The 24,685-nt window shown below is 40.3% G+C and overlaps 4 protein-coding genes across 9 annotated transcripts in view; 1 reads left to right on the forward strand and 3 right to left on the reverse strand.

Moving 5' to 3' along the window:
* The window catches only part of LOC114878825, a 34,026-nt gene extending 19,727 nt beyond the window's left edge, over positions 1-14,299 (reverse strand). The window contains exons 1-8 of one of the 2 annotated variants that reach the window (XM_046287997.1): positions 14,171-14,299; positions 13,804-14,096; positions 12,487-12,868; positions 12,121-12,371; positions 10,791-12,019; positions 9,877-10,147; positions 9,428-9,717; positions 8,568-8,805 (exon numbers count right to left, since the gene is read on the reverse strand). The gene's annotated coding sequence lies outside the window, so the exon portion shown is untranslated. Of the gene's footprint in view, positions 1-8,567; positions 8,806-9,427; positions 9,718-9,876; positions 10,148-10,790; positions 12,020-12,120; positions 12,372-12,486; positions 12,869-13,803 lie in introns of both variants that reach the window. The other variant, XM_046287998.1, reaches the window with a different exon arrangement.
* A 632-nt stretch (positions 14,300-14,931) lies between these two features.
* On the reverse strand, positions 14,932-17,224 carry LOC114878827 (replication factor C subunit 5). Of its 4 annotated transcripts, XM_029193069.2 has the most exons (9): positions 17,134-17,224; positions 16,997-17,061; positions 16,795-16,922; positions 16,556-16,718; positions 16,336-16,495; positions 16,062-16,273; positions 15,906-15,983; positions 15,701-15,843; positions 14,932-15,016 (listed from the first exon to the last, which is right to left on the reverse strand). In XM_029193069.2, the coding sequence occupies exons 1-8, from the start codon at positions 17,169-17,171 to the stop codon at positions 15,701-15,703; spliced, it is 987 nt and encodes a 328-aa protein (XP_029048902.1). In that variant the 5' UTR covers positions 17,172-17,224; the 3' UTR covers positions 14,932-15,016. The 4 variants fall into 4 exon arrangements, with proteins under 4 accessions (XP_029048902.1, XP_029048899.2, XP_029048901.2 ...); XM_029193066.2 differs by having other exon boundaries at positions 15,906-16,273; XM_029193068.2 differs by lacking the exon at positions 14,932-15,016 and adding an exon at positions 15,074-15,389 and having other exon boundaries at positions 15,906-16,273.
* A 294-nt stretch (positions 17,225-17,518) lies between these two features.
* Positions 17,519-18,268, forward strand: LOC114878830 (ERI1 exoribonuclease 3). Its single transcript, XM_029193072.2, has one exon. The coding sequence runs from the start codon at positions 17,533-17,535 to the stop codon at positions 18,217-18,219; it is 687 nt and encodes a 228-aa protein (XP_029048905.1). The 5' UTR covers positions 17,519-17,532; the 3' UTR covers positions 18,220-18,268.
* Positions 18,269-18,283: 15 nt separating this feature from the next.
* Positions 18,284-24,090, reverse strand: LOC114878824. 2 transcript variants are annotated; one of them, XM_029193061.2, is made up of 19 exons: positions 23,793-24,090; positions 23,579-23,682; positions 23,368-23,496; positions 23,143-23,288; positions 22,766-23,079; positions 22,529-22,701; positions 21,969-22,463; positions 21,653-21,898; positions 21,366-21,574; positions 21,041-21,304; positions 20,492-20,970; positions 20,252-20,419; positions 19,966-20,179; positions 19,727-19,900; positions 19,473-19,656; positions 19,202-19,400; positions 19,003-19,141; positions 18,751-18,935; positions 18,284-18,681 (listed from the first exon to the last, which is right to left on the reverse strand). In XM_029193061.2, the coding sequence occupies exons 1-19, from the start codon at positions 23,891-23,893 to the stop codon at positions 18,345-18,347; spliced, it is 4,260 nt and encodes a 1,419-aa protein (XP_029048894.1). In that variant the 5' UTR covers positions 23,894-24,090; the 3' UTR covers positions 18,284-18,344. The 2 variants fall into 2 exon arrangements, with proteins under 2 accessions (XP_029048894.1, XP_029048893.1); XM_029193060.2 differs by having other exon boundaries at positions 23,555-23,682.
* Between the last annotated feature and the right edge of the window lie 595 nt (positions 24,091-24,685).

Genomic DNA, 24,685 nt, shown 5'->3' on the forward strand with positions numbered 1-24,685 from the left:
ACAGAAAATTGCGAGCGGATATGTCCGTATCTCCCCGGTAATTCGCGCGGCTGGGGAAACTTTGAAATTATTTAATTAGAAATTCTTGTTGCCGGGAATTTTACACGTACCCCCGGCGCATAAGTACGGAAACTAAATATGTACGTTGCGTTAAGCGGTTGCGGATTTGAACACTTCAAGTCCCGCTTCATCCAGCTCTTCCAAAGAATTCGAACCACCACCCCTTTCGTTGCGCGGCCGTGTTTCGTGCAATTAAAAAGTTTGCCGCTTCCGATGCAGGATCTTCGTTTTCTTTTTTGTAAAAAGATAGTTATCTTGATTCCGAAACGGTATCCGTATTATCCGTTTCAGTCGAGCCGGATCTCTGGAATCCGGCTTCGGCATCGGATCTTCATTGTTCGTGATCTTCTTGGTGGCTCGGCAATTATGCGAGGAGATACATAATTTCGTACGAGGAGAAAAGCCACATGCTCGACGCTGGTCTGCCAGCTTTCTTATTTATTATATGGCTGGTCGAGCCGAGACAGCGACGAGTTAAATTGGCCGATTTCCGAGAAATTGTATTAGCAGATTAGCGAGAATCGCGTCCTGATATACGGCCAACGGTTTCTCTCGTTTTACTTTTACATTCCAATTTCATTCGTGATCGTGTAATTGTAATAATTCCACGCGCCAGTGTCCCCCTCCCTTAATACTCTCGAGAGCACAGGTTCCACACAGTTGCGAGGGTGTAATTATATTTGCGTTCAACAATTTTGCTGCTGCGTCCGCGCGCAGATTGAAATTCACGTCGAAAGAAAAGCTTGCCAAAAATTTCGACCGCTATATTGCCTGGCAGAAACGAGAAAGATTTGGAAAATTAAGCTGGCTGAACTAGCTAACTCTTGCCCTCATCAATGATCGACGAGCCATGAATTTAATCGAATTAAACGATAAAAATGAGATAAAACGAAAAGCAATCTATTCGACGATCTCGTAGAAGATTCCCTTGGTTCTCCTGTGGATTTTCAACGAGGCTCGCATGCGAAAAGTCGTCGCGAAACGTATTCCCTATCCAATGATCTTGCCGATACAGTCCATATGCAAACGGGACGATGAAGTTTGTTCGGATCTCTTCCATCCAAACAGCACGTACACGCGTGCAACGATGCAGAGTGGATCCCTGCGGTACGTAGACGCTCGGTTTACTCTCGGTCGAGTCCCTTCAGGAAGGAGGAAAGGCAAAACATCGTGAGAGGATACATATGTTCCGTGCAAACGGCCGGTAATCGATCATGGAAATTCCGTAAAAAGTACTGGGATGTGTCTCTGCCATCGGTCTCCGAGTGTCAAACGAGAATTAATAGTTCACCGGAGTAATGTACAATGTGTACGGGCCTGGTACACGATGAATAAAGATGAGGCCGCGGACGAATCGCTTCATCGACGTTCGCCAGAAACAAAAGAGCGAGAAAGAAGAAGAAGGAAGAAGAAAAGGGGTTGAGAAGACGCGTCGGCCGACAAAAGGTGGAGAAAAAGAGATTAATAATCGGGCCGGGGTCAGGCGGCGGCCTCCCAGGGGGAGGGCACGAGGGAAGGAAAATTTAGCCCGACATTTTTGAAATTCTAATTTCGTTGAAAGCACCTCCGAACCTAGCGGATTTTCATTTTTCCGCCTCTCCCTCTCTATTTCCTCCTCCCGTACTCTAATCTGCTTCCTCTTTCTTCCTCCTTTTCTTACTCGGAAATAAATAAACGCTTTGACGAGCTCGTAGGACCGCTAAAAAGATTAATGAGAGAAGATCGTTTCCGGGACTTCAATTTTATTAAGGGAGCTTCAAAGGGAATCCCTCGATACGGTGTATCCCTTCGTCGGCTCGCTGTATCGACAGATGCGCAGAGGGAGAGGAAAATGAGAAAAGATAAGCGAAAGGAAAAGAAACCGAAATTGTTGCAGATATTTCCTTCTGCTTCCCGAATTTCGTCAAAATAATGTTCCATAATTTTCATCGTTCCACGGGGACTCGTTTCGCCATCCCTCCGCTTTACGACCCCGTAAAATAACACAAGGTGGTGGATGTCTGATACATCCTACTGGTGAAAGAGGATACATGAAATTGCGATTGTAGAGCGTGAAAGGTAAACTAGAAAGGATAGGAGGGCAAACAACGAGGAATCAGAATGATAAAGGATAGGATGCTTCCTGTACGAATCGACTCGGTTCGACAATTGAAGAGAAACTTAAGAAGAGCGATACTCTGTCGATACAGAGGGCAACACTGAACGCGCTCGCGGCGAACCGTGAAGTTTCCAACAATTCCCATTTTATCCTTTTCAAATTCCACCGTGTCGCCTTTTCTTTTCCATCCGGACGCACCGTGTGTACGTAATTCCCGTACCCGCGATACATCCTTTGTTCCTGTTCCCGTATCCTGCCTGCTGAACCCGTCACAAAGCTACCTTTAGCTTTGATCGCCTACATTCGCCAACTTTCAACCTTTCATCCTTCTTCGAACTAGAATATCGTTCCACGAGTGGACTTTGTAAAGCTCTTAGAACCTGTCTAAGTCCTAATTTAACTTTTAACGTTATACACGCCATAAACAATCTTAGGATTAGTATATACGCTAATCTGAACAGCTTTGATGTCGCGAAATTCCTGAATTTCCCGCCAGATGGCGGAGAGAAGCTGGCATTCTCGCAAGTGCTCTAACGCTCTGCCATCCACTCGCTGGTGTTAACAACCTATAAGTGCTAATTAATCGATATATACCCTGGAAATATGGAGCAGCAAGAAAGAGCGAGAATACAGCAAGGGAATTAATAAGCGATCCCGATTCAGAAAGTTCCTAGTCTTTTAAGTACATCCTGACTGCGTGACGGGGTGCAGCCAGTATCCCGGGGACGATGCACACACAGCCGGCGTCCATTATACAAAGCTGGCTCGAAAAGTTGAAGAAAAAGAGAGAAGGAAAGACAGAGGAAAGGGGCAAACAAAAAATAAAGAAAAAAATAAGAAAGTTTCCATCTCGCACGAACATATTCTCGCTCTCCCTTCTCCTTCTCTTGGCGAAGATTTACGCCTGGCCGTCTGTAATTTAATACAGGATACTTTGCTGGAGTTCCTTCGAGAGTTACCTGTTCCGTTCGCGAGCGTGCGCGCGCACGAACCTCGCCGAACGTGAGCGGACTTAGTGTCCCGGCATATCGTGAGGAAAGAAATAAAAAGGAAAGAGCGAAGAAGGCGTGACGGGGTGAGAAAGAGGCGAAATGCATGGAAGCAAAGCCAGCTTGTGCAGCTCGCGGTATCGTTATTCACCGGCCAGCTCGAACATCTAATTACGATGAAAGAGGCTGTCCACGTACCGCTGGCTCGATGAAAAATTCAATATGAAACTGTAATCGAGAGGGGGGAGGATCCTGTGTCTCTTTCCATGGATTATTATCAGTGAGCCATTCTTACTCTCGCTCCCCCATTCATCCACTCCTTCTCTGTGATTTATAATCGGGCCAGCAGTAATGCTCGTCGGCTGAATAATTTTCTCCGACAGTCTCTGACGTACGATATTTTCCCGTTCTCATCGATCTCCAAGTGTCAAACTGATATTACGATCGGGCCCGATGGCGTATCGCGGCTAATCAAGATCGCAGACCTGATTCCAGGTGTTCCAGTTGTTTCGACAAACTTGATGAAAAAAGATCCTTTACACTCCGGTCACGGTTCAGCTGGACGTCGGTAATAATTTGCGAGGACAGCATCGGAAACAGTCTGTACGTCTGAATCGCATATCCAGTCGAAATGGCCGGATACGAATCGGGTGTCAGTTCTGGGAATCCGAACGGTCGATTGGTCGATTATACATGCGGTAATAGAGCGTCGCGTAGCTGTGAGAATCCGTTGTGTATCGGCCAGTTTCGAGACGTGTCCAGCAGAGGCTTCTACACAGCCACACTTCAGGATTAACCACCGTTTAATCGGTACACGGTTCTTTTGCAACAGCTCAGACTATGGTGTATACCTTAATTAATGGTATTGCTATCATCAATCATAGTCTATTTTATAACATTCCATGTGTCTCCTTCATACAAGTCAAATGAACCGAACAAACCCATTGATTCGTAGTTGCTCCTGAAGGTTCTGAACCGAGTGGTTAAGAATAATCGAATTGCGGGCTCCTCCTCCTTCTCCGTACGCCTTACCGATAGAACAGTAGCAAGACAATCGTAGCAATCTGTGCTTAATTACGAAATTATTTCGAGTGGTAGCAGCAGGCAGGTATGCACTCGCAGCTTTCCAGGTGTTCGCAATCGATTCGTCCTAAACAGTCGGTGCTTTTCAATTAAAACTTTTTACCAAGTGGACGAGCTTCCATACGGGCAAATGCATCCTTCCTACTTCGACCGAGTATTTCCTGTAATTAATTCGATGCTGCGTTTGAATTATTCCAAGATTTAGAACGATGCTACCAGTTGGAGAGTTCATTGTTTCGAAATCTTCACCATTGTTGGATTTTATGAAGTCGAAGTTAATCAGTTCTATTCAACCATCGGTTCTATTCATCTTTGAACAACATGGTGGGTCTGTAAACGAACCTGAGCAATAATCTTCGTTTCAATGCTCATCTTTTGCGAGTGGAATTCTCGTGACAGTTTTCCACCGTGGTGCAGGACGTTTCGATCTGATTCAAAATTACAGGGGAAACACGTGGTACACGTGTATCCCCTTGTTGCGCGTTCACCGCGAGCATTAAAGCCGCGGTTGTAACTGACCCCAGCGGAGCTTCGACGATATATTTTCCGTGGAGGCCAGTAAACGCTCTAGCCAGCTCTCTGTAAACGTTCTTGGATCTGTCGATCGATGCTTCACGCCGAGAAACGAGTCTACTCCCCAGACTCTCCTTCATATTGTATTCATAATATACTTGCTTCTTCAATTTTTAACGATCCTCTTAATAAAACTCTATCCAATTGGTATTTTCTTGAAACCTATCACTGGAATTATCCATCGTTATGAAAATTTCCTAAAAAAAAAGTTTGTTCAAATAAAAAGAAAATAAAATAAGTTTAAAAATATCTCGCGGATGATCTTACCTATTCGAATATTCCAATTCTTCCTAAACCAACGATTCGCAAACAAAGGAAAAATCAAAAAGCAACGTTCGAAATTTCCCAAGTTCCTTCGGGAATAGCTCCGCATCCTCGATACCGTCTCGCCACCGTTCCAGTCTTGCGGTTGATAAAAATGGAACGATTGATGGACGGTTTGCGAAGCCGTAGCTAGCCCTCGAGTGAAAAAGAAAAGACAGAAAAGAAAGAAGGTCGAGGGAGGTCCTCGGAGAGACGATAAGTTCGGCTAAGATTAGGATAAGAGGGTAGCCGTGAAGACATCCACTTGTTCGCGAGATAAGATTCCCCTTTGAAGCTTTCCCGCGCCGATGGTACAAGTTTGACCCGGACCGGACCAACCGGTCGTCGAGCATCGCATCGAATCGCTCAATTACCGGGGCCACGTATAAACCGTGCAACGAGCTGCGTACAAGGCGCAAAGGAAATGGGAAAATCAAGGAACCTCCGAGGTACGAGGCAGGCAATCGTTCTCTCCACGGCTCTCCGACGAATCGATCGTTTTCCCCGTCGATTCTCCTTCCTCGTTCGGCTGCGACTCTTGCGAATTCACCGTACGTAAAGCAATTCCAAGATGGAGCAACCGCCACCACCTCCACCAGTAGGAGATTTCGAGGGATACACAACGTTTGGACCGGTGGCGAGATTAAAGAAGGGAACGTGTTTACTCGGACTGGCTCGAACGCTTCTAACATTATTGGACCGATGTTCGATCGAGATCCGTTGATCCTTGAACGAGCAGACGAAACTCGTCTCGATTAACGAATGAGATTAACGGTTTTGTTACAATGTTGAATTAAAAAGTTATTCGAGCAGAAAATGGCAATCTAGCGAAAGAGGCTCCGTGTCTAAATTACATGACCAATTTATCTATAAGAATATTTACAAATGAAGAAATTAAGCTGAACAACGACTGTCGATACTGAACGCAAACGAGGCTAGTTTGCAACAGAGAGCCATGTTACACCTTTCTAAGCACATATTCCCTAATGATCGCTCGCATTTGTAGAATTTAATTCCAGATCCTTGATTCGTAAATGCCCCAGGTCGACACGAAAGCCTGGCTGGCATTGAATCGATTCGAATATATCCCTCCTGGAGGTTGGCGGCATAGTGGGATTGTTATCGGAAACGTAGCTAAAAACGACAGTGGCCATAGAAAGCGGGAATGAAATACTATCTTGACCCTGTTTACGAGCCTTCTAGATCCTCTACCAATGAATCGAACAAGCAGCTACTAAAAAACAGTCAATTCCTCAATCCGTAGACAGATATTTTGTCGAAAAGTACTCCTCTGTCAATAGAATCCTGTATTACTGTCTTAATCCTTCGCTTCTTCAACTCGCTAGATCCTGCTGAAAAATTGTAAAAACACTTATTACCGGAATTGTATTTTCAGAAGAGAAATATTATATCAGAAGAAATAGAACTCTGATCTAGATTTCCACTAGTTTACTACCTCTTTAGTTTTCCATGTTTTGAATAGCCTAGTAATTAGTATCTAACTGGCTAATTTAATTCCACTTCAGTGGAATCTTCATTTCTGTAGAATCCTAAGCTGAACATAGACAAAGCTACCTGAGGCATCGCTCTTGTCTAACTACGTTTGGAGCGTGTCAATTAAAGAATAACGAGAATATTAGTGAGACGTTCATTTGGAAGGCTGATCGATGAAAGAACGGATTCGCCCCCGAGTCACACGCCCGTGAAACACAGCCAATTAACGCGTTCACTGATAATGCTTATATTCAGTTATATTATATAAAGAAAATTCTCATTAAACTATACAATGTTTAATGTTTTATAAATTGTCCTAAAGTTGAACTCTCGTGGTAGCCTGATGAAATTTGCAACGCTGGCCACCGGTGACCCTTATATACCAGCGAACGCGTTAAATGTGCCCCGTAAAATCTCACACGCGTGTACCTTGCGAGGCTAATCCATTTTCAGATAACCGTAACAAAGCAGCGCCTCTGTTTCCTGCGTCGACCAGATAAAACGTCGCAGAAAATGGCCCTCTTGCAAATTTTACGATCAACCGTGAACGTGTCCTCGTGCACAGCAGCTCCAAACGCGGATCCTTAAATCCCTGTCCGGTATGCAGAAATTTCTACAAAAGTGAAACATACGCGTTGTCATTAATGAAGTCCAGAGGGTTGCATACGAGATAGAGAGCAGATTAATACCGCCAGAATAAAATGACGTTCTCTGAACGCTTGCCAATCTTTATTACCTAGAAGACACGGATCTTTGGAGTCTCTAAGAACTTGGAAGCCGGATATTAGCAGGGATAAAAGTGACAAAGAAGTGGATAAACAAGGTGCTATCGTGACCTTATGCTTTAGAAACGTTGGACCTAAGAAATTAAAAAATAAAGAACAGTAATATCATATTTTGACTATCAACTATAAGAATCTAATGGCAATTTCATGTGTACAAATATGTACAAGCCATTATATTTGATGTTATCACTGAACGATGCAGAAGCATCGTGTGCGAGCATAGTATCCTCGTTGATAAAGAGCGAGTCCTATGGGTAGAATTTTCAATTTGAAATATCATTTCACGGGACGTTGCACCGTCGGAAAATACACATTTCACGCGTGCACAAGTTGACGCGGTTCAACACCCAAAGGATTCTTCTCACCTCGTCTCTCCTCGTCCCTGCATCCCCAGGGTTCGCAGTGTTGCTGTCCGCGCGTCGCGTATAATCGAAGCGCGAGCCCTCTCAAAGAAACCACTCATCAAAGCGTTCGGAGAAAACCGGTGATCAAAGATAATCGCGTAAGCGGACATACAACAGGATCGCTGGCCTTTATCACCTCTTTACGATCTTGCCGAATATTTTTCTCTTTTCCTTTTTCCGACTACCTTTATCCCTCGCAGTTGCGCAATCTTCTCTGTACTTTAAACGTTCACCAGCCGCTTGTTATAGTCTCTTTTTCTCATCCACCCGCAGGCACACTAGTTTCTATCGAGCAGGTACATTCGATTTATCCTGTGAACATGGAGGAAAGTCGAGCGATTACGTTCTCGAATATTGAAGCCGCGAAGCTATACCCAGCTAGACACAATTCCTTTCCTCCAGTTCGGAGTGTTTACTCGCGTGGTCGAGTTCTGTCAGTATCACACGCTTTCCGCCAAACAGATCGATCGGCTGGCCGCCCCTCGCCGCCTCTTTTCACCGATTTTCGCCTGGCTTTCCGTTTAACCGATCCCCTGGGACGACCAGTCGATCGAACCAAAAGAAGGAACAAGGATGGATATCGGATCGTCGGTAGAGCGTAGCTGCACCTCTGAACACTTTGCCCTGCAGGTGTAGATGTTTAAAGTAGACTCTCTTGAATCCTTTTCAAACTTCAAATTAAAGTCGAACGTCTAGAAGCGGTTCCTCGGGTTTGGACACTTGGTAAATACATAGATACATAAATTGAAAGTAGAATAAAGGGGCGAGTTGTACTTACATGTCCAAGGATCGGCCACGTTGAACGACCGGCCTAGGTACGAAGGGTCTCGTCCGCTGCGAGGATAGCCGAGCCGGCTTGGCAACCGATGGAGAGGCGCGTGTGAACGTCCGCTGGCACAACGTGCACGCTTGGTATCCCCGGTCAGTTCCGGTGGTAGCTGAATCACAAAGGAGGCGTCGTTGTATCGTCCAGGTGGTAGTCGCGCCTCTCGATCGTCATGTTGGTTATTCTCGCACTGAAAGGTACGGTCACTTGGCACCAAGTACTCTGTTCCCGGTACACGGAGACGCGGATCTGTTTTGCCCGTGAACCGCGCGGATTGGCCAACGGAACCGAGGAGCCCGGGGTGCCGCGTTACGAACGAGCCCCCTCTCTGTCGTTTGCTGGTTCGTACGATCACCCCGGCCCCGTCTCAGCGATGCCAGTGAAGAGAAAACAGAGGAAGGGAGGCGAGAACGCGGCTAGACGAGACGAGAGACAGGTCAGTGATCGTGAGAGGATTGAGTGGCCACCGGAAACTGGCGAATACGCGACGGTTGGAATCCTGGAAACAGTCGCGAGCACTAAGCCACCCTGGACGAGACACTCCGAGAACAGGTCGAGGTTCGTAATCGCGAGGACTGGACGAGACGAACGAACAAGGCGGCTGAAAGCACCGGAGAACGAGTAGGAGTGCGAAGAACCACGGAGAAGAGGGGTGTACGAAACGGTCGCGAGTGGGGGAAACCGATTTGGGTGGCGGGCGGCGGGCGGCGGGCGGCGGGCGGCGGGCGGCGACTGGAGGGTGGCTCGCAAACCCGGTGGTTGTGCTTGCTCTTGCTTGCCTGCTTGCCTGCCTAAAGGCTTTCCCTGCCTACCTGCTTGCTTGCTTCCTTGCTTCCTCGCACATCAGCTACCTCGCTTTTACTCGTCGCCTCTCGCCTCGCCTCGCCGCGCCTCCGCTACCGCCTCTCTGTCCTCCGCTTCTGACTCTGTCTCGTTGGACCGCTGCGCAGGAGCCACCGCGACCCGGCCAAACCCAGACCCAGCGTGTAGGTACCCACGAGCTCGCATTCGAGCTCCAGCCACCCCAGCTGCTCTATCCCCTCCAGCTTCAACCCCTCGATCAGTGTCGTGTCGAGGAACCTCGGAACCATGGGGGATGTAGCTGCAAATTACGTGATTCATGAATCGAACGTATTCCTCCGGACGCGTCGATGCACGAATGATTTTTACCAGAGGGGGGCTTTCGTTGGATTTCAAGCATCTCCAAGGAAACTGGATTGTGCGATGATTTCAAAAGAGCAGCTGAGGTCTTAAGACTTACCCTGAATCGTCTACAAGGGACGAACGTAAGCGCAGGAAGTGGACGATTAACGGGACCAACGACGGTTCCATCGTGTAGCTGAATTATTAGTAACATTTTATTTCGAGCACGCGAAAACCGACTATTACGTCCTCGAAAGGAAGAGAAACAGAGGAGACGGCTCGAAGATGTTGCTCGTCCTACTTTCCCTGCCTGCCTGCCTGCCTGCCTGCCTACCCCCTTCGCTTCTTGTGTTTCTCGCCACCTTCCTGAATGCTTCTCTTCGAATAGCCTGCAATCAAATACACACGTAAATGGACCGTTTCCAGCCAAGAATTTTAGACCTGCTCTCGGCTCGAGAAAGACGCAAGGAGATAATTAAAAGAGACCGAATACCGATATCTGTGCCGCGAGCGCGTATTACTTTGTCTCGCATAAATTTCACAAGGGTTGGAGGGACGCGGCTTTCTTCCAGCGTCGCTAATTAATTAAGAAGAATAATCGCCCGGCTCTGCTCGCCAAAGAGAGGGGGGGAGGCAAGACAGGATAACAATTACCGATCTCAAAACGACGTTGATAAAGCGTCGTTAAACGATTCGAGCGAGAATTATCGATTACGACCCGCGGCTGTTCGCTTCTCTTGAATTAGTTAGACAACAAGCCGCAAAGCTGGTCCTACCTTTGCTCGACGGTAAGTGATTGCTGCTGCCCAGTAACAAAACGTTACTCGTATAAATAACCTGTTACTGAAATGGACGCAAGAACAATAACCGACACTCCTTTAGGGATACTAAAAAGCCTCGCAACTTGCCACGTACCTACGTTAGAGGCGAAAATCGTTAGATCACCTGAGAAGCGTATGATCGAACAGGGAATCAAACGGGATAAGAATAGAAGAAAATAGATACCAGAGAGGCTAAGAAACTCGTACTTACGCAGAGATATTCTTTATAATTGAAAGCGAAGAGAAGCATTTCGCTGGCGACAATACAGCACGATGGTCCCGCTCGAAGAGTACATAATGATACTAAATTTCCCGCGACAAACGATGCCTGCTGCCGCTTGAAGCGCGACAGTGTTTTTCGAGGCCTCCATTAAAAGTATCCGCCTCGCGTAGCCAAATGTCTCTCCTCGTCGCGTCGCAGTCTATTTCTTAATTGCACGCCGATGCTTTAATACGGAGGATCCAGGCTGGAAAAATCATCCACAAATTAGTTGTTTGAAAGTTTCGAATGGCCCGAACCATCCGACGAATTTAGCGGTGGACTTGTAAAAGGGGGTTGAATTCCAAACCGATAGATCTGACAGTCATTTAAAGTGGTCCTAGGCTCTTGAATGCCGACTTACGGCACTAACGACAACGCCAACCCCTTCCAAACAGCGATTGCCACCACTTCGCCATCCTCCCCTCTCCAGGTCAAGCTCCGCGATCAGCATCGAGCCGCACCATGGTACACCTATTTCAGCGTGCCGTGCGCACTCCACGAGCCTAGATGAAACTCCGATACCACCGGCTACCTTTCTTCAATGAACATCACATCTGATCCTTGTTTCAGTGGGACGTGGAATCCTAAAAAGGAACTCGTTAATCTCAAGAAGTTATCACAGCTTGCCTCGTCGCTATTGAAAAGATACTTTTCTTTATCTCTTCATGATCTACATACCTGCTTCTATGAATACTGTATCGCGATTAATGCTTTTCTTGACAATATTAATGGCATCGTAGTAGTATCAGTTACCTATTGGTGTACTTATCCTTTAGAACATAGCTCACACTAGCTGTACAAAGATTTGTTCGCTCAGTTACCTTCTCGTGATTAGAGCAAAAGTATCGTATTTTCTCTGAAAATCCTCAGGTAACTCGTTCTTTTTCCATAAGAAGCTACCTTCTTCTCTCGTGTTACGAACACGAGGCTCGGTAAGAGCAAAAAGAGGAAAGAAAAGGACGAAGCCAGCAGTTTTCCAATCAATCGAACTCAGGAACGATGAGCTCGTTGATATACAAAGCAGATGATACAATAGATAGCTGGTAGCCTGATAATTAGCCGAGGATCGAGGTTCCTGTGAACTATCGTGGAACAAGTTCCTTAGCACGCATCAACTTCGTAAAAGACGCGGGAGATCTCTTTCCAACTGGTGAGAGCACCGATCGATCGCGTTGCAACTGTACAAAAAGTACGTGAAAATGATCGAACGATATTTAATATCCAAATTTTCAGGACAACTTTCTTTCCGTTGCTCCTCGAGTTTCACGATTATACGTACACGCAGAGCTTTAACGCTTAAAGGGCTCGAGCTTATTTTGAAACGAACTTGTGCATGGCTCAGAGAACTCTGTCCTTGCCACGGTTTCTCTTATTCGCGATCTTGATGCTATTTTCAGCGCAACCCTGAATCTTAATGAGCATTAGAATCATGCTTCCAGCGGGAACCAAGTTGCACAACTTCCGTCGAGTGTCAAGAATCATCTTAAAAATCCCTTCACGCGTTGTATCCCGTAGCGAATAATTTATTTGCTGAAAAATAAAGGTACACGCCAAATTACTTCTGGGCCAATCTGATGGAAGTCTATTCTAAGGACGATCAAACGTGAATTTGTTTTTTAAATTAAGAAACAAATTGCCAAGGTACCTCTTTGACGGTGCAACCACTTATTTCTTAATTTATTTATCTTCGCCGCTTTGATTTCCTCCTCATCGAACAGCCGGCAACTTTGTTTCCCTCGGCAATCGTGTTCCCAATTTACAGAGCCTTGCGAAAGGATTTACTTCTCCGGTGTAGATCGATGCTCGGGCAAATACACCGTCAAAAGTGTGCGCCGCGACGAACATTCGTATTCATCTATTCAAACGTTTATTGCGCGTTACGCAGGAACGAGGAGGAATATCATCGGTTTTGTAAGGGAGATTTTTGACTGACTCCGAGTACCTGGGCTCCAGTTCCAACGATACATCATTTAACACGCATACACTGTGTTCCTCATGAAACTATGAATTCTCATTCTATACTATTCCTGAAAAAGTAAAAAAAAGAAAAAAAAATGAAATGTCACGCAGTGTTCAGGGTTTGCTTATTATAAACTAGGTGATTCCCTTGGCGAATGGTTGAAGAGTAGATTAGCAATGGCAGAGTTAACGTTAGCACGAAGATTAGATACACCGGGAAAGATGTAGTTAACCCTGGGTGTAGCAGTGCCGATATACTAATTGAATTAGTTATTTCGAAGCGGAAAGTTAAGGGCATGTCTGCGCCAAGTTTTCAAGCTGAAATAACTCAGAGAATCGACGTGCTAGCGCTACACCCAAGGAAGTTCTTATTAAGCCGAAAGTTTCGTTTGATGTCGAGCACGGAGTATTATTTAATTATCAATTCAGAGGCCTGCTGCGGTTCCTCTTGTAAAACACATCGATCTCTTAGAAAATTCTACATGAAATAAGGATCTTCCGATGTAGATATATAACGCATAGTAACAGAGTAGTGGATAGATTTTTCGAAAATCGTCGATACACCATTGTGTCGACGGGTTACACTTTATTGTCTGCTTGTTTTTCCTGGCGCACAATAAATCCACCCTCGTTCGAGTGCACCCATCCTGTTAAAATAGTTGAATGCTTTGCATGAGGGAAACTGCGAACTTGTGAAATACAAATTACCAGAGAATCCAATTTTTTGTTTTCCTTTTTTTCCTATACGTCTATGTATGTTTCATCTGAATTCCCCACCTGGGTGCACATAGGAGAGAGAAATTCGTGCGTGTCAACGTCAATTGGATCTGATTTCAGTATGAATGTGACGATCAGTTCAGCTTGAAATTATCATCGCCTAATCAGAAATTCCTTTGCAGCATACGATATCAGATATTATTGACGTTACACGCTTGAATAATAAGTGAAATGTTTGCTTCAAATTACAGCAATCATTAATTAGTACGTATGAACTTGTTGCTACCTTTACACGTTCATATTCGTAGCTTTTTTAAATAGTTGAAAGCAATTAAAATCCTTTCACAAATTCTACATGTGGTGATGGATATTCAGACGAGCACTAGCGAGAATTTTAACTTCCTGTGCTCCATCTAGTAGTAAATGCGGGAAAGTTTCTATTATAGCAATCTCAAAATATCATTCCACATTCTGTTACATTTTTTATGTAACATAAAATTTGTCCTCTCCTTTTTTCCCTTAACTATACATATCCGGCAACGTGTTAAGATTAATGAAGTAAATGAAAAATTCTGTTAGCTAAAAAAAGAAGGAAAATTATGAAAAATAGATGGAAACGAAGGTTAGATATAATGAATTAGAGGAACTTATACCTGATGGCGGAGCGAGAGAGACAACGGTGATAGAGTGAGAAAAATGGAGAGGGAGTTAATGGTATGCTGGACCAGTGTTGGGTTATTCCACTTGCAGGGATTGGACATACAGGTTTGTACCACTGACACTACGACGATTTCAGCGGTTTCTGCTTCGCTTTCCTTCAAAGGCACGATACATGTAAGCAGCCTCGCCCTTTCCATTTGCAACTGTAACATTAACGTATTCCTCGTTAACATAATGCAAATTGATTAATGACGCTCCAAAATTACAACTTCTTTCCCTCGCTAATCGAATGTGTTTAACATCGTTCCCTCGTCTAATTTCATTAAATTACAATCAACTAGAACGGAAGTTGTCGCTGAAATTGAAGCACAGAGAAATTGAAGGATAGAAGTGGCACGCTTCGACAAAAGTTATAAAATATTTCCTGCAGGGAGGACAATTAAAACGCGACGAAACATTTCATTACCGTGACATTAATGACGACGAAATTATGAACTGAAAACTGTTCTACTTTTCCGTAAGCTTGGATGTCGGAATAATCGGAGTAGGATTACAGTTTCAAGAATAAACTGAAATATAATTTCAATTGTTACTTCGAAGAAAATTTACTGCACGTGAGGTGAAACGTAAGAACCACCCCTACGTCTTGTGTTGCGTCTCAGTGGTGCTCACTTCAAAATTCGAGGTCCTTGTACACGCAGGATGATTCCATAGAAGATTCAACGAGATTAATAAACTTAATAATTAATGTACACCGTGTTGGAGTGTGTAGATTCCTCTCTGAAGTATCTGAAGTCATGCATCTATGGATCACCCTGTATCTCTTCCTTACCGTGTGTCTGAAAGTAAACAGGTTTCCATCAAAGATAAGCTGAATTAATTCAGAAAATAATATATACTTTATTTCTGAATGATTTATATGGCTATTTGAAAGTGTTAAATAATTTCTATGATAACAAAGATCGATGAAATCAGTGAGCATCACTGGGACAGAAAATAACAGCATTGCATGTTTGGACTCTGGATATGTTTTCGTCGACGTGATGCTTGAACGATCGCGTGCTGATTGGGCGGTATTTGTCAGACCACTGTCAGACGTTGTTCCACTTGTACGATCAAGCACAGACATACGGTGATTGCGTCGAATACACCCAGGCACGTTCGTCGGCCATCATGAAGAAACTTATCATTTCGTAGATGAATTTTCTATAACTGTTTCGTACACGTAACAGAGAATGATCGAGATTAGACGAACCAGGGCTAGATAAAAATTTACGACCACCTGAGCTCACGGTGACTCGACCGATTTGTGACCTAGACTTTTACAACTTATTTTTGAAGATTCCTTACGTTGATACAGCTCACGAGAGAATGTAATTTATTATGAATTTTGAAAGAGAAAAGAATAACAACGGAGCATGAAAGGGATTATCGCATGATGTACAAATATTCTTATCGAAACATCCATTGTTTATTTATCAATAATTTAAAGTTGTTTGTAACAAAATGTAAATTGAAATTACCTAAGCTTCGACGTCACGAGCATTTTGAAACGCCGAAACAAGAGCATTTAATTGCACCGGCTCGCTGCAACCAATAGATACTCTCTTCTCTATTTCCGCCAGCTTAATTACCAGATCAATAAGTATCGAATCTGGAAACTCAACTGAAAAGAAATAATTACACATCTGGCATTCCTTTTAATATTATAATAAACATAAAACATACTTTTATTTACAAATAAATGGAGTTCTGTTAGAATATCTTGTAATGCCAGCCCTTTCTTCACTTTTATGTCTTGAATTTCTATAGATACACATGTTAAAGAAAACATAATTAATGGACTGATAATCAGTGTATGTATATAAAACAAAAAAAGGATACTGCAATAACAGGATTCATATGATTCATTTAATAACCAGTTCACAATGTTCTTTATATCAACTGGAAGAGGATGACCAACACAGGAATATACAGTTTCTTCTGTGACTGAACCAAAAGCAAGCCATGTACTCTGAAGAACATTTAAAACTTTTCTCATATCTCCTCCACTTAATGCCATTAATGCCTCTTTTCCATCTTCATTTACACTTAAACTATAACACATATGTATAGATAGTTGTTACAGCATTGTACACAAGAAATCGTATGCACTTACTTTTCTTCTTTAATAATAGTTTCTAATCTTGGTAAAATTTGATCTGGAGACAATGGTCCAAATCTAAACTTGGTACATCTAGATTGAAGAGCAGGGATAATTTTACCAAGATAATTACATATGATACAAAATCTTACATTGTCTGTATACTTCTCAATTACTAAAATACAATCTCTGGTTAATACTTATATTTATACTTAAACTGCTAATGAAAACTTACTTCTCCTAAGAGCATTTTGTGCATCATTGGTCATAGCATCAGCTTCATCCAGGATAATTAATTTAAAACCAGATTTATACAGTGTACCAGTACTTGCAAAACTAAGAATCTGTCCTCTCACTATACCAATACCTCTGTCATCCGAAGCATTCATTTCCAATACCTACATTTGCAGAGATATTTAAATACGGTATTATGATTTCTTTAAAATAGAAATAGTATATAATTAAAGGTAAAACCATTGAATTAAACTGAGCTGGTGTGTACAACTTATGAGCACAAGCAAGTATAGTGCTAGTTTTCCCGGTACCGGGAGGTCCGTAAAAGAGTAGATGAGGAAGTTGATTTTCATCGATAAATTTATTTACTATAACAGAAGAAATATTTAATTAATAAATATCTAATGAATTCATACCTTTTATAACATTATTAGATACTAACTCGTTTTGATGATTTCTTCGTGAGATATTAAATCATCCAAATTTTTCGGTCGATACTTTTCGACCCTGTAAGAAAGTAAAAGTAATATTTAACGCATTTTTTTAGCACGCATATAAAAAATAAATATAACTCCTTACCATGGTAAATTGTTACTTGTCATAGGCTTTGCTGACATTGTTTAATATTCAATGTTTATTATACACTTCTTAAAAAACGGCCGGTAAGGTTAAGAATTAGTTTGGCGCCTTAAAAGCTGTTACAAGTGGCAGTACAAGCGCGCTACTTGCTTTTCAAATTGGACGCAAATGATTGGTAGAAATCATTTGCCGAAATGCACACTGATGCATTAATGATTACATTTGGAGAATCATATGTACTGTAAAAAATATTATATACAAAGCTACAAAATTATAATTTGATTTTGTAAAAAAAACTAACTTGCGATACGATACTAAATATGTTTAAGTATACTTATTCCTAACCTTATTCGAAAACTATTTCACAGTCCGGAATATTCCGTATAACTTTAATCAACAATGGCTTATAGATTAATTAAAAAATATCCTCGATCCATTTACAAAGGAAACAAAGAAGTTAAGCAGCACTTTAATTATTTACTTGTAATTGATTTCGAAAGCACATGTAAGAAATATGAAAAAATGGAACCTCAAGAAATTATAGAATTTCCTTGTGCAGCGGTGTCGACGAAAACCTGGAATACAGAAAATGTTTTCCATGAATATATTAAGCCAAAAGTTCATCCAGTGCTTACTTCATTTTGCACAGATCTTACTGGGATCATACAAGATATGGTAGAAAATCAGCCTCATTTTCCAGAAGTGTTCGACAAGTTTTGCAAATGGTTAGAAGAACACAATTATTTTAAAGAAGGAAACGATTGTGCGTTTGTAACCTGTGGTGATTGGGACTTGAAATCCATGTTACCTGCACAATGTGAACTAGACAATATACCTTTACCCGAACACTTTCAAAAGTGGATAAATATAAAGGATACCTTTTGTGAAGCAACTCAGTATTATCCACGTAGTTTGAAAGACATGCTTACATTTCTTAAAATTCCTTTACATGGAAGACTGCACTGTGGCATAAATGATGTAGAAAATATAGTTAAGATAATTCAAACTCTTCAATCACAACATAACACGGAGTTCAAAATAAATACTGCACCTAATCTTCTAAAGAAAAAAATAGTTAATGTCTAACTGTAACAAAAAAAAGAACATGTTTATTGAAAACTAATTTATTGGTAATGAAATATTGCTCATATAAAAATGCAAAATTACAGTATATTTTATATAATAAATATCTTTAAAATTAACGTATCAATTTACAATCGTTTAACATTGACCCTTATCTGTACATCAAACTTGTTGTTCTCTGTATAAATTTCAAGAACTGCATCAAAGTTGCGTTCGACTTTTCGTTTGCACTGTATTTTTAATTGAAAATCTCTTCTCGTGGGTATCATTCCCTCGGCAGGGACAACACTTAAATATTCTGTATTTGATAAAGAAGTTTCAAACGGTTGTGCTACAGTACAAGAACTTCTTATTGTTACAATTGCTTCTGTTTTTGTCGGCGGAGATAAAATTACGATGGATGGATTAATCATGAAATTACCGGTATTCATATCATTTTGAAGCGTATTATTTCCTACAAACGTTCTGAAAATTTTTTAATTATATATAAATATTTATCCGAGTTTGATCATTCAAATATTAACTAGAACTCACTCAGAGGGTAGAAAACTTTCTCCGTGTCCTTCGTATATATGACTATTGTCGCTACAAAGAGAATAAAACATTTGTGATTCATCAGCGTTGTCCTGAAGAACAGATAGAGTCTCATCAGCGTATGCCTCCATCGTTAACATTATCTCGTGTTGACGAATGCCACGGCAAAGGTCTCCAAGATTTTGCTAAGTAACATGTAAATAAATTACTTAATACTATGTAAAATAAAACAATAAGTATCGAACTGCTTACCACTGAATCTCGGATAGAACTAATATCTGACATTAATCGTTCTCCAGGAAAAGCTTTACATATTGGATGAACTATATTTCTAAATGCTTCGTTTTCATTTCCACTCAATTCACCGGTTTCTTTCATTTTGTTGTACAGTCTAGAAATTTCATTCGAAATTAGCGTTTAGTAGTTGCTTTTCAAATGAACTATCGCTTACCTACGAATTCGCCAACGCGATGGTTCGTCACCGTGTGTAATTAATATTGTTCCCACATGAGATACATCAGATCGTTGTAACAACGCTAAGTCTTCTTTTCGCGGATAAAATTCTAAAGTCACCCATTGGATTTCCTTTGGATTCAGTAATAATTCCTTTGGGTTTACTTGCCAACTTGAAACCATAGTAGGATACACAGCTAAATGTGTTGAAATATACATTAGAAAATAATTCCTTTAATTATTAAAATTTTGATTTATAAAAGAATAACCTTTTGGCGTTAATTTTATTTTTACGTATGAACACAAGTCTCCGGTGTTTTGTAATTTTATCTTTGCCTTTAAAGAACCTCCTGAATTTAAAGTACCTAGTGACAACCACATCTTTCCGCTTGTGTCTTTAAATGCTTCAGAAATTTCAACTTTACTGTAGCCACCATAGCCATACAGAAATAGCTGTAAATGGTATGTTGTAAATTAAAATTATTCATTGATATGGAAAGAGGGATTGAATAAATTTATTCACCACTTTCGAAGGACGCGATTCATCCTCTTTCCTAGGTTCGTAATGTCTAAATACTATTTTTCCACTAGCTGCACCCAAATGATGGGGGCTAAATACAACGGACAATGTCCTACTTTCCAAACCTTGTAAAAGCAGCACAGTGGTTGTGCCTACAGCTTGTCGTTCTCGAAGAAACTGAAAGAATGAATGTTTTCAAAAATTCACATTATACATATTTTGTAATGATTTATATATGTTACCCGGAAATTTTTCTCGCTATCCGATATAACAGCTTGAATCCTAATTTTATTATTGCTTGTATTACGAATAGTAAATTCCTTGATATCTGATTTTCCTGTTTTTATACTGTTCCATACTAGAGCAGCATGAGTTGTTCTTATAGGAATTTTGTCTCCGGCAACAGTTGAGCCTGATACTGTACTAATAGGCGAATTTCTGCCACAGGTTCCGGATCTATTATCACAATGAAACATTAATACATAATCTTTTATAAAAATATAGTCGTAAGGTATATATTAAACTTACTTATTTGAAATTATACTGTGCGGAGACGACGGAGATCCAGCAGATGACAAATACTGTGGTGTTTCACAACGAAAATGATCGTTTTCTGTTTCGGTACACGGACTTGATTCACCGATTACAGAATAGTAATAGACGTTATTGGCTGCGGTTAATTTAATCTTTGCATGTCTATAAGAATATTGTACAATTAATACAGATCCATTTATGATACTACATTAAATATCCAAAATGTTGATTTACATTTTTGAACCGCTTGAATTCTGTTGTTTATAGGTAACAAAGAAACAACCGGTTTCATTGGGTTGTACAAGTAAATTTTCAGGCTGTATCGAAAAGTATTTCGAGCTCTTTGTTGAATCATTATCTTGGACAAATGAAGCAGATATTAATACTGGTGTGGTTCCAAGATTTATTGTAGTTAGTGGTTTGCTTTGTTTGTAAGGGACTATCAAAGGCAACTCTGTATCGATTACTTGTATTTTGCAAGTTCCTACTTGTACAACAAGTGGAATGGTAGCAACTGTAATAGTATTTTCCGAGTTGATCCCTGCCTGAATTATTAGCGTTGCACAGTATCGTTGCAAAGATCGTTGTTTCGTTTCTGCATTGTTTTGCAAAATACCTTTACACTTAATATTTGCAGTAAATAATTCTTGAGGTTTAAGCATCACGTGTTGTGATTCGTTAAGATTTTCCAAATTAAACACCACTGGTTCGTCCTAAAATCAATACAAATATAGAAATTGTATAATTAATTTTGTTGTAAAATGATTTGGATAACATTGTCACCTGTAATAAAGAAAACTTGATAGGAACATCAACGTTGTTCTTGTTTTTTATTGTAACAGGCAAAACTGTAATACTGTTTTCAATAACACACTGAAAATCTAATTCTTTCTTTTCAGGAAGATTTATAATGCTTATATCAATTTCTTCCGGTTTAAAACAAATGATGTGTTTCATAATCCACTCGTATCTTGTTACCATATCCGATACTGTTATGTTCAAGACGGCTATAATTGGTTTACTCATTTTTACTATTGTCACTGCAATCTAAAATAAATAAATATGGCGATGCTTTCACATTCCTGTAATATTTGTAATATATTTTTACCTTGGCATGTTGCTTCGAATTTGGTTTTATAAGGATCACATCCTTCGGTAACGTAAGCCGAACATTATGTTTGTCTCCTTGAACTTGATTTACACTTAATAAACAAATGACCCACCTATCGCTTTTATTTAAAAGCTCGATATCAGTTTCTCTAGACATATTAACAACACAATTACATAGTTCTTCCGTATTTTTTCCAATGATAACATCTATGAAAAATAATTAACATTAAAAAAAAAAATCAAATAAATTCCAATCTGTCACAAATATATATTACTATATCATACTATTTAAAGAAGTCTGAGTTCCTGACGAACTTGAAAGATCTTGCGTAGAATTTTCTGATTTCTCTTTATACGAAACATTTTCCTCTTTTATGTCTTCTTTTCTTCCTGTTTCTTCATTTTGAAGATCAATGGTTTTTCCCTCTTGATTAAGTAACGTGTTGATCTTTGGAGTACGAGGTGATGCCCTTTTTTCTATGGTGTATTGCTGAAGAGATAGATTAGGATCCTCCAAGAATGAATTAAAATCTGAAATCAATAATCTCGTTCTTGAATTAATTGAAATAAAAAAATTTGTAATTTTTAATGTAGATAGTACCTTTATTATACGAAGATGGTGAACTTCCGCTATTTATTTCCTTTTTAAGTTCCTGACACGCGGTTTCAAAATTTACCTTTGCACCCGAATTAGAACTAAACGACAGTGTTCTAGGAACTGAATGTTTAACATTTACCATTTCGTTGGCAACTTTACTATCCAGGGACAATTTCGGTGAAAAATTCAACGACTTCACATCTTTACTAAAATTTTCAGTCTTTCTACTTGGAGTAACAGGCATAGATTTTCGACCTAAAGGCAACAACGTGTAGGTATCTCTGGGCACATTCTCGTCTTGCATCTGCATAGGTTTTTTCTTTTTCTTTGCCATTATAAGCTGATCTACTAGTCTTCTTGGTGTACCATTATCTATATCCTGCAGTACTTGGGCAATACTAGTCAAACTCATAATACTTTGTTCTTCCATATCTTTTGTAGTATTTGGAATATTTTGTTGAGTTTTATCTTTAACAGCATACGATCCAACTGAAGACCCTGTAAAAATAGACTTCCTCATATATACTGGAATGTTTTTTTAAATAAAATAAAATGAATAATACCTTCTGTCATCATAGTAGAATCAACTAGTGGTACCAGCTGACCTTTCTTGTTTGGACTAGTTATAGATAAACCGAAACTTGGTCTCGCCATGGCATCATCCGATAATTCGCCGAAATTCCCACATTTTCTTCTGAAAAATTCATCTACAGATACCTTGCGCCCAGCACAAGATCTGAAATTTTGGTCACATTATGCAGAGGAAATAAACTTATAAAATAAGAACTTCAGAAACTTACTCTACTGATAAATCCAGTTCACCGATGATACCAGAGAAGCAAGATAAATTTAAATATTCTTTTTCAGTAGAAGTTGTTGCAGGAAGCGCATAGGGGTAATTTTGCTGCCAAGATAGCTCATCAGCTAGTAACTGACTGGCCATTTCAGAAGCCGGACGAAATTCTTCGTTATTAAATTGAGACATTAATTCAGCAGTGGTTGCATCAAATGTTATTGCATTTGCATTTTTGCTTGAAGTGGATGACCGACATTTTTCCGAACTTCTACTTAGTTCTGACGATCGTGCACTTATCTCGTTTGGTTCAAAAACGACCTAAACATAAAAATATATGCAAAATCATTCTGATACATTGTTTTTCTGGTAAGCAAAACTTACACTGCTTGTTTTATCAACTGATGCATGCAAAGTACTTTCACCCTGAGAACTTGTTTGATTAAAACTTGAAGCTCGCCCCTGATCAAGAACAACTGAAGGTATAGCAGATAAGTTTTGGATATTGGCATTATTTTCTTTGTTTGTGTCTACAAAATTCATGAAATATAAGTAATAAAAATGAAGGTATGTTATCATGAGAGTACATTTGTGAAAGTAAGGGTTTACCATATGCAACAGATGTAGCTTTTATATCGCTACACCTCTGCAGCAACCTCCTAGCAAATTCACGTTCTACATCCACTGTACTGTCACTTTGCTTTTCTAGGTCTCCTACTTCGCTTACATCAGCTAATACTGTGAAGATTGGATATTAGATAAATCAGTATAATTTACAAGAATGCAAAACACTTACAAGATGATATATTGTTAATTATACCAAGAGAAGATTCATCAGATTTCCTTGTTGCATCATTTTTATGTGTGACTAATTGTTTGTACACTGCTTCATTAACATTTTTATTAATAAATTTACTTTCTAATCTGGAAAAAGAAAGATATTTAGTTTTGAAAAAGGATCCTTTGTCATCAGTTAAACCACATTACATGCATTGAGCAATGGCAAACAAAGTTTAGAGAATTGGAAAACTCACGTGCTTTTTCTTTGAACAGTGGAAGTTGCTTGTGGCTGGGGTGTATTTAATACAGTCATATCGACAAAATCTGTCCCCGTTAATTTTGATGGTGTAAACATTGTTAATTCTTTGTTTACTTATCGCTAGATTATATGAAATAAAAATTGCTTAAAGAAATTGCGTGTACGTATCAGATATTCTCAGCGATTTATCAATCGCTAAAGTAATGAAACAAAGGGAAAATTGCACCATATTACTCCTAACGTATTGTTTGACAGTTGATCGATTTTAGCGTTCAAATTTGAAACCATCTAAGGTCATCAATCCTCAAACATAAACTTGGATTTATGTTAGATTAACAACTTGAATGCGACGGGTGTAATGAAACTGCCATCTAGACCAAATGACATCGGTAATTACTGATTCACCAAAACGGAACGTGCCTTTCTTTCCGATGATTCTCGAAGAGCCTTAATTGCTTATTTTTATATTTTACATTTAGTTTTCAAATTAAAATATGAATTATAATTTAACTGCAAAATTAAATCTCCCGCCAAATTCTGACCGATGGATCACTAGCGCCATCTATCAGGAAATCGCGGAAACTACTCAACAACTAGTTTCCGCCAGTATCGGATAGATGGCGCTAGTCAACTATTCAACTAGTTACCGACTTATCGACATTTACAAACTTACTGTAAATTTGACTTTTACAAATTTACTGTAAAGATATGTAACACTTATTGCTATACCGGGTCTATGAGCTCGTATAGAGCTTACGATCCTTTTCTCAATAAATAAAATTCAATATCGACATTTTGAAGACCACTAGCGCCATCTATACGAAAGTGGCGGAAACTACTCGACAAGTAGTTTCCGCCACTTTCGTATAGATGGCGCTAGTCAACAAC

This window comes from Osmia bicornis, chromosome 11, assembly GCF_907164935.1.
Source record: "Osmia bicornis bicornis chromosome 11, iOsmBic2.1, whole genome shotgun sequence".
Taxonomy (NCBI): domain Eukaryota; kingdom Metazoa; phylum Arthropoda; class Insecta; order Hymenoptera; family Megachilidae; genus Osmia; species Osmia bicornis.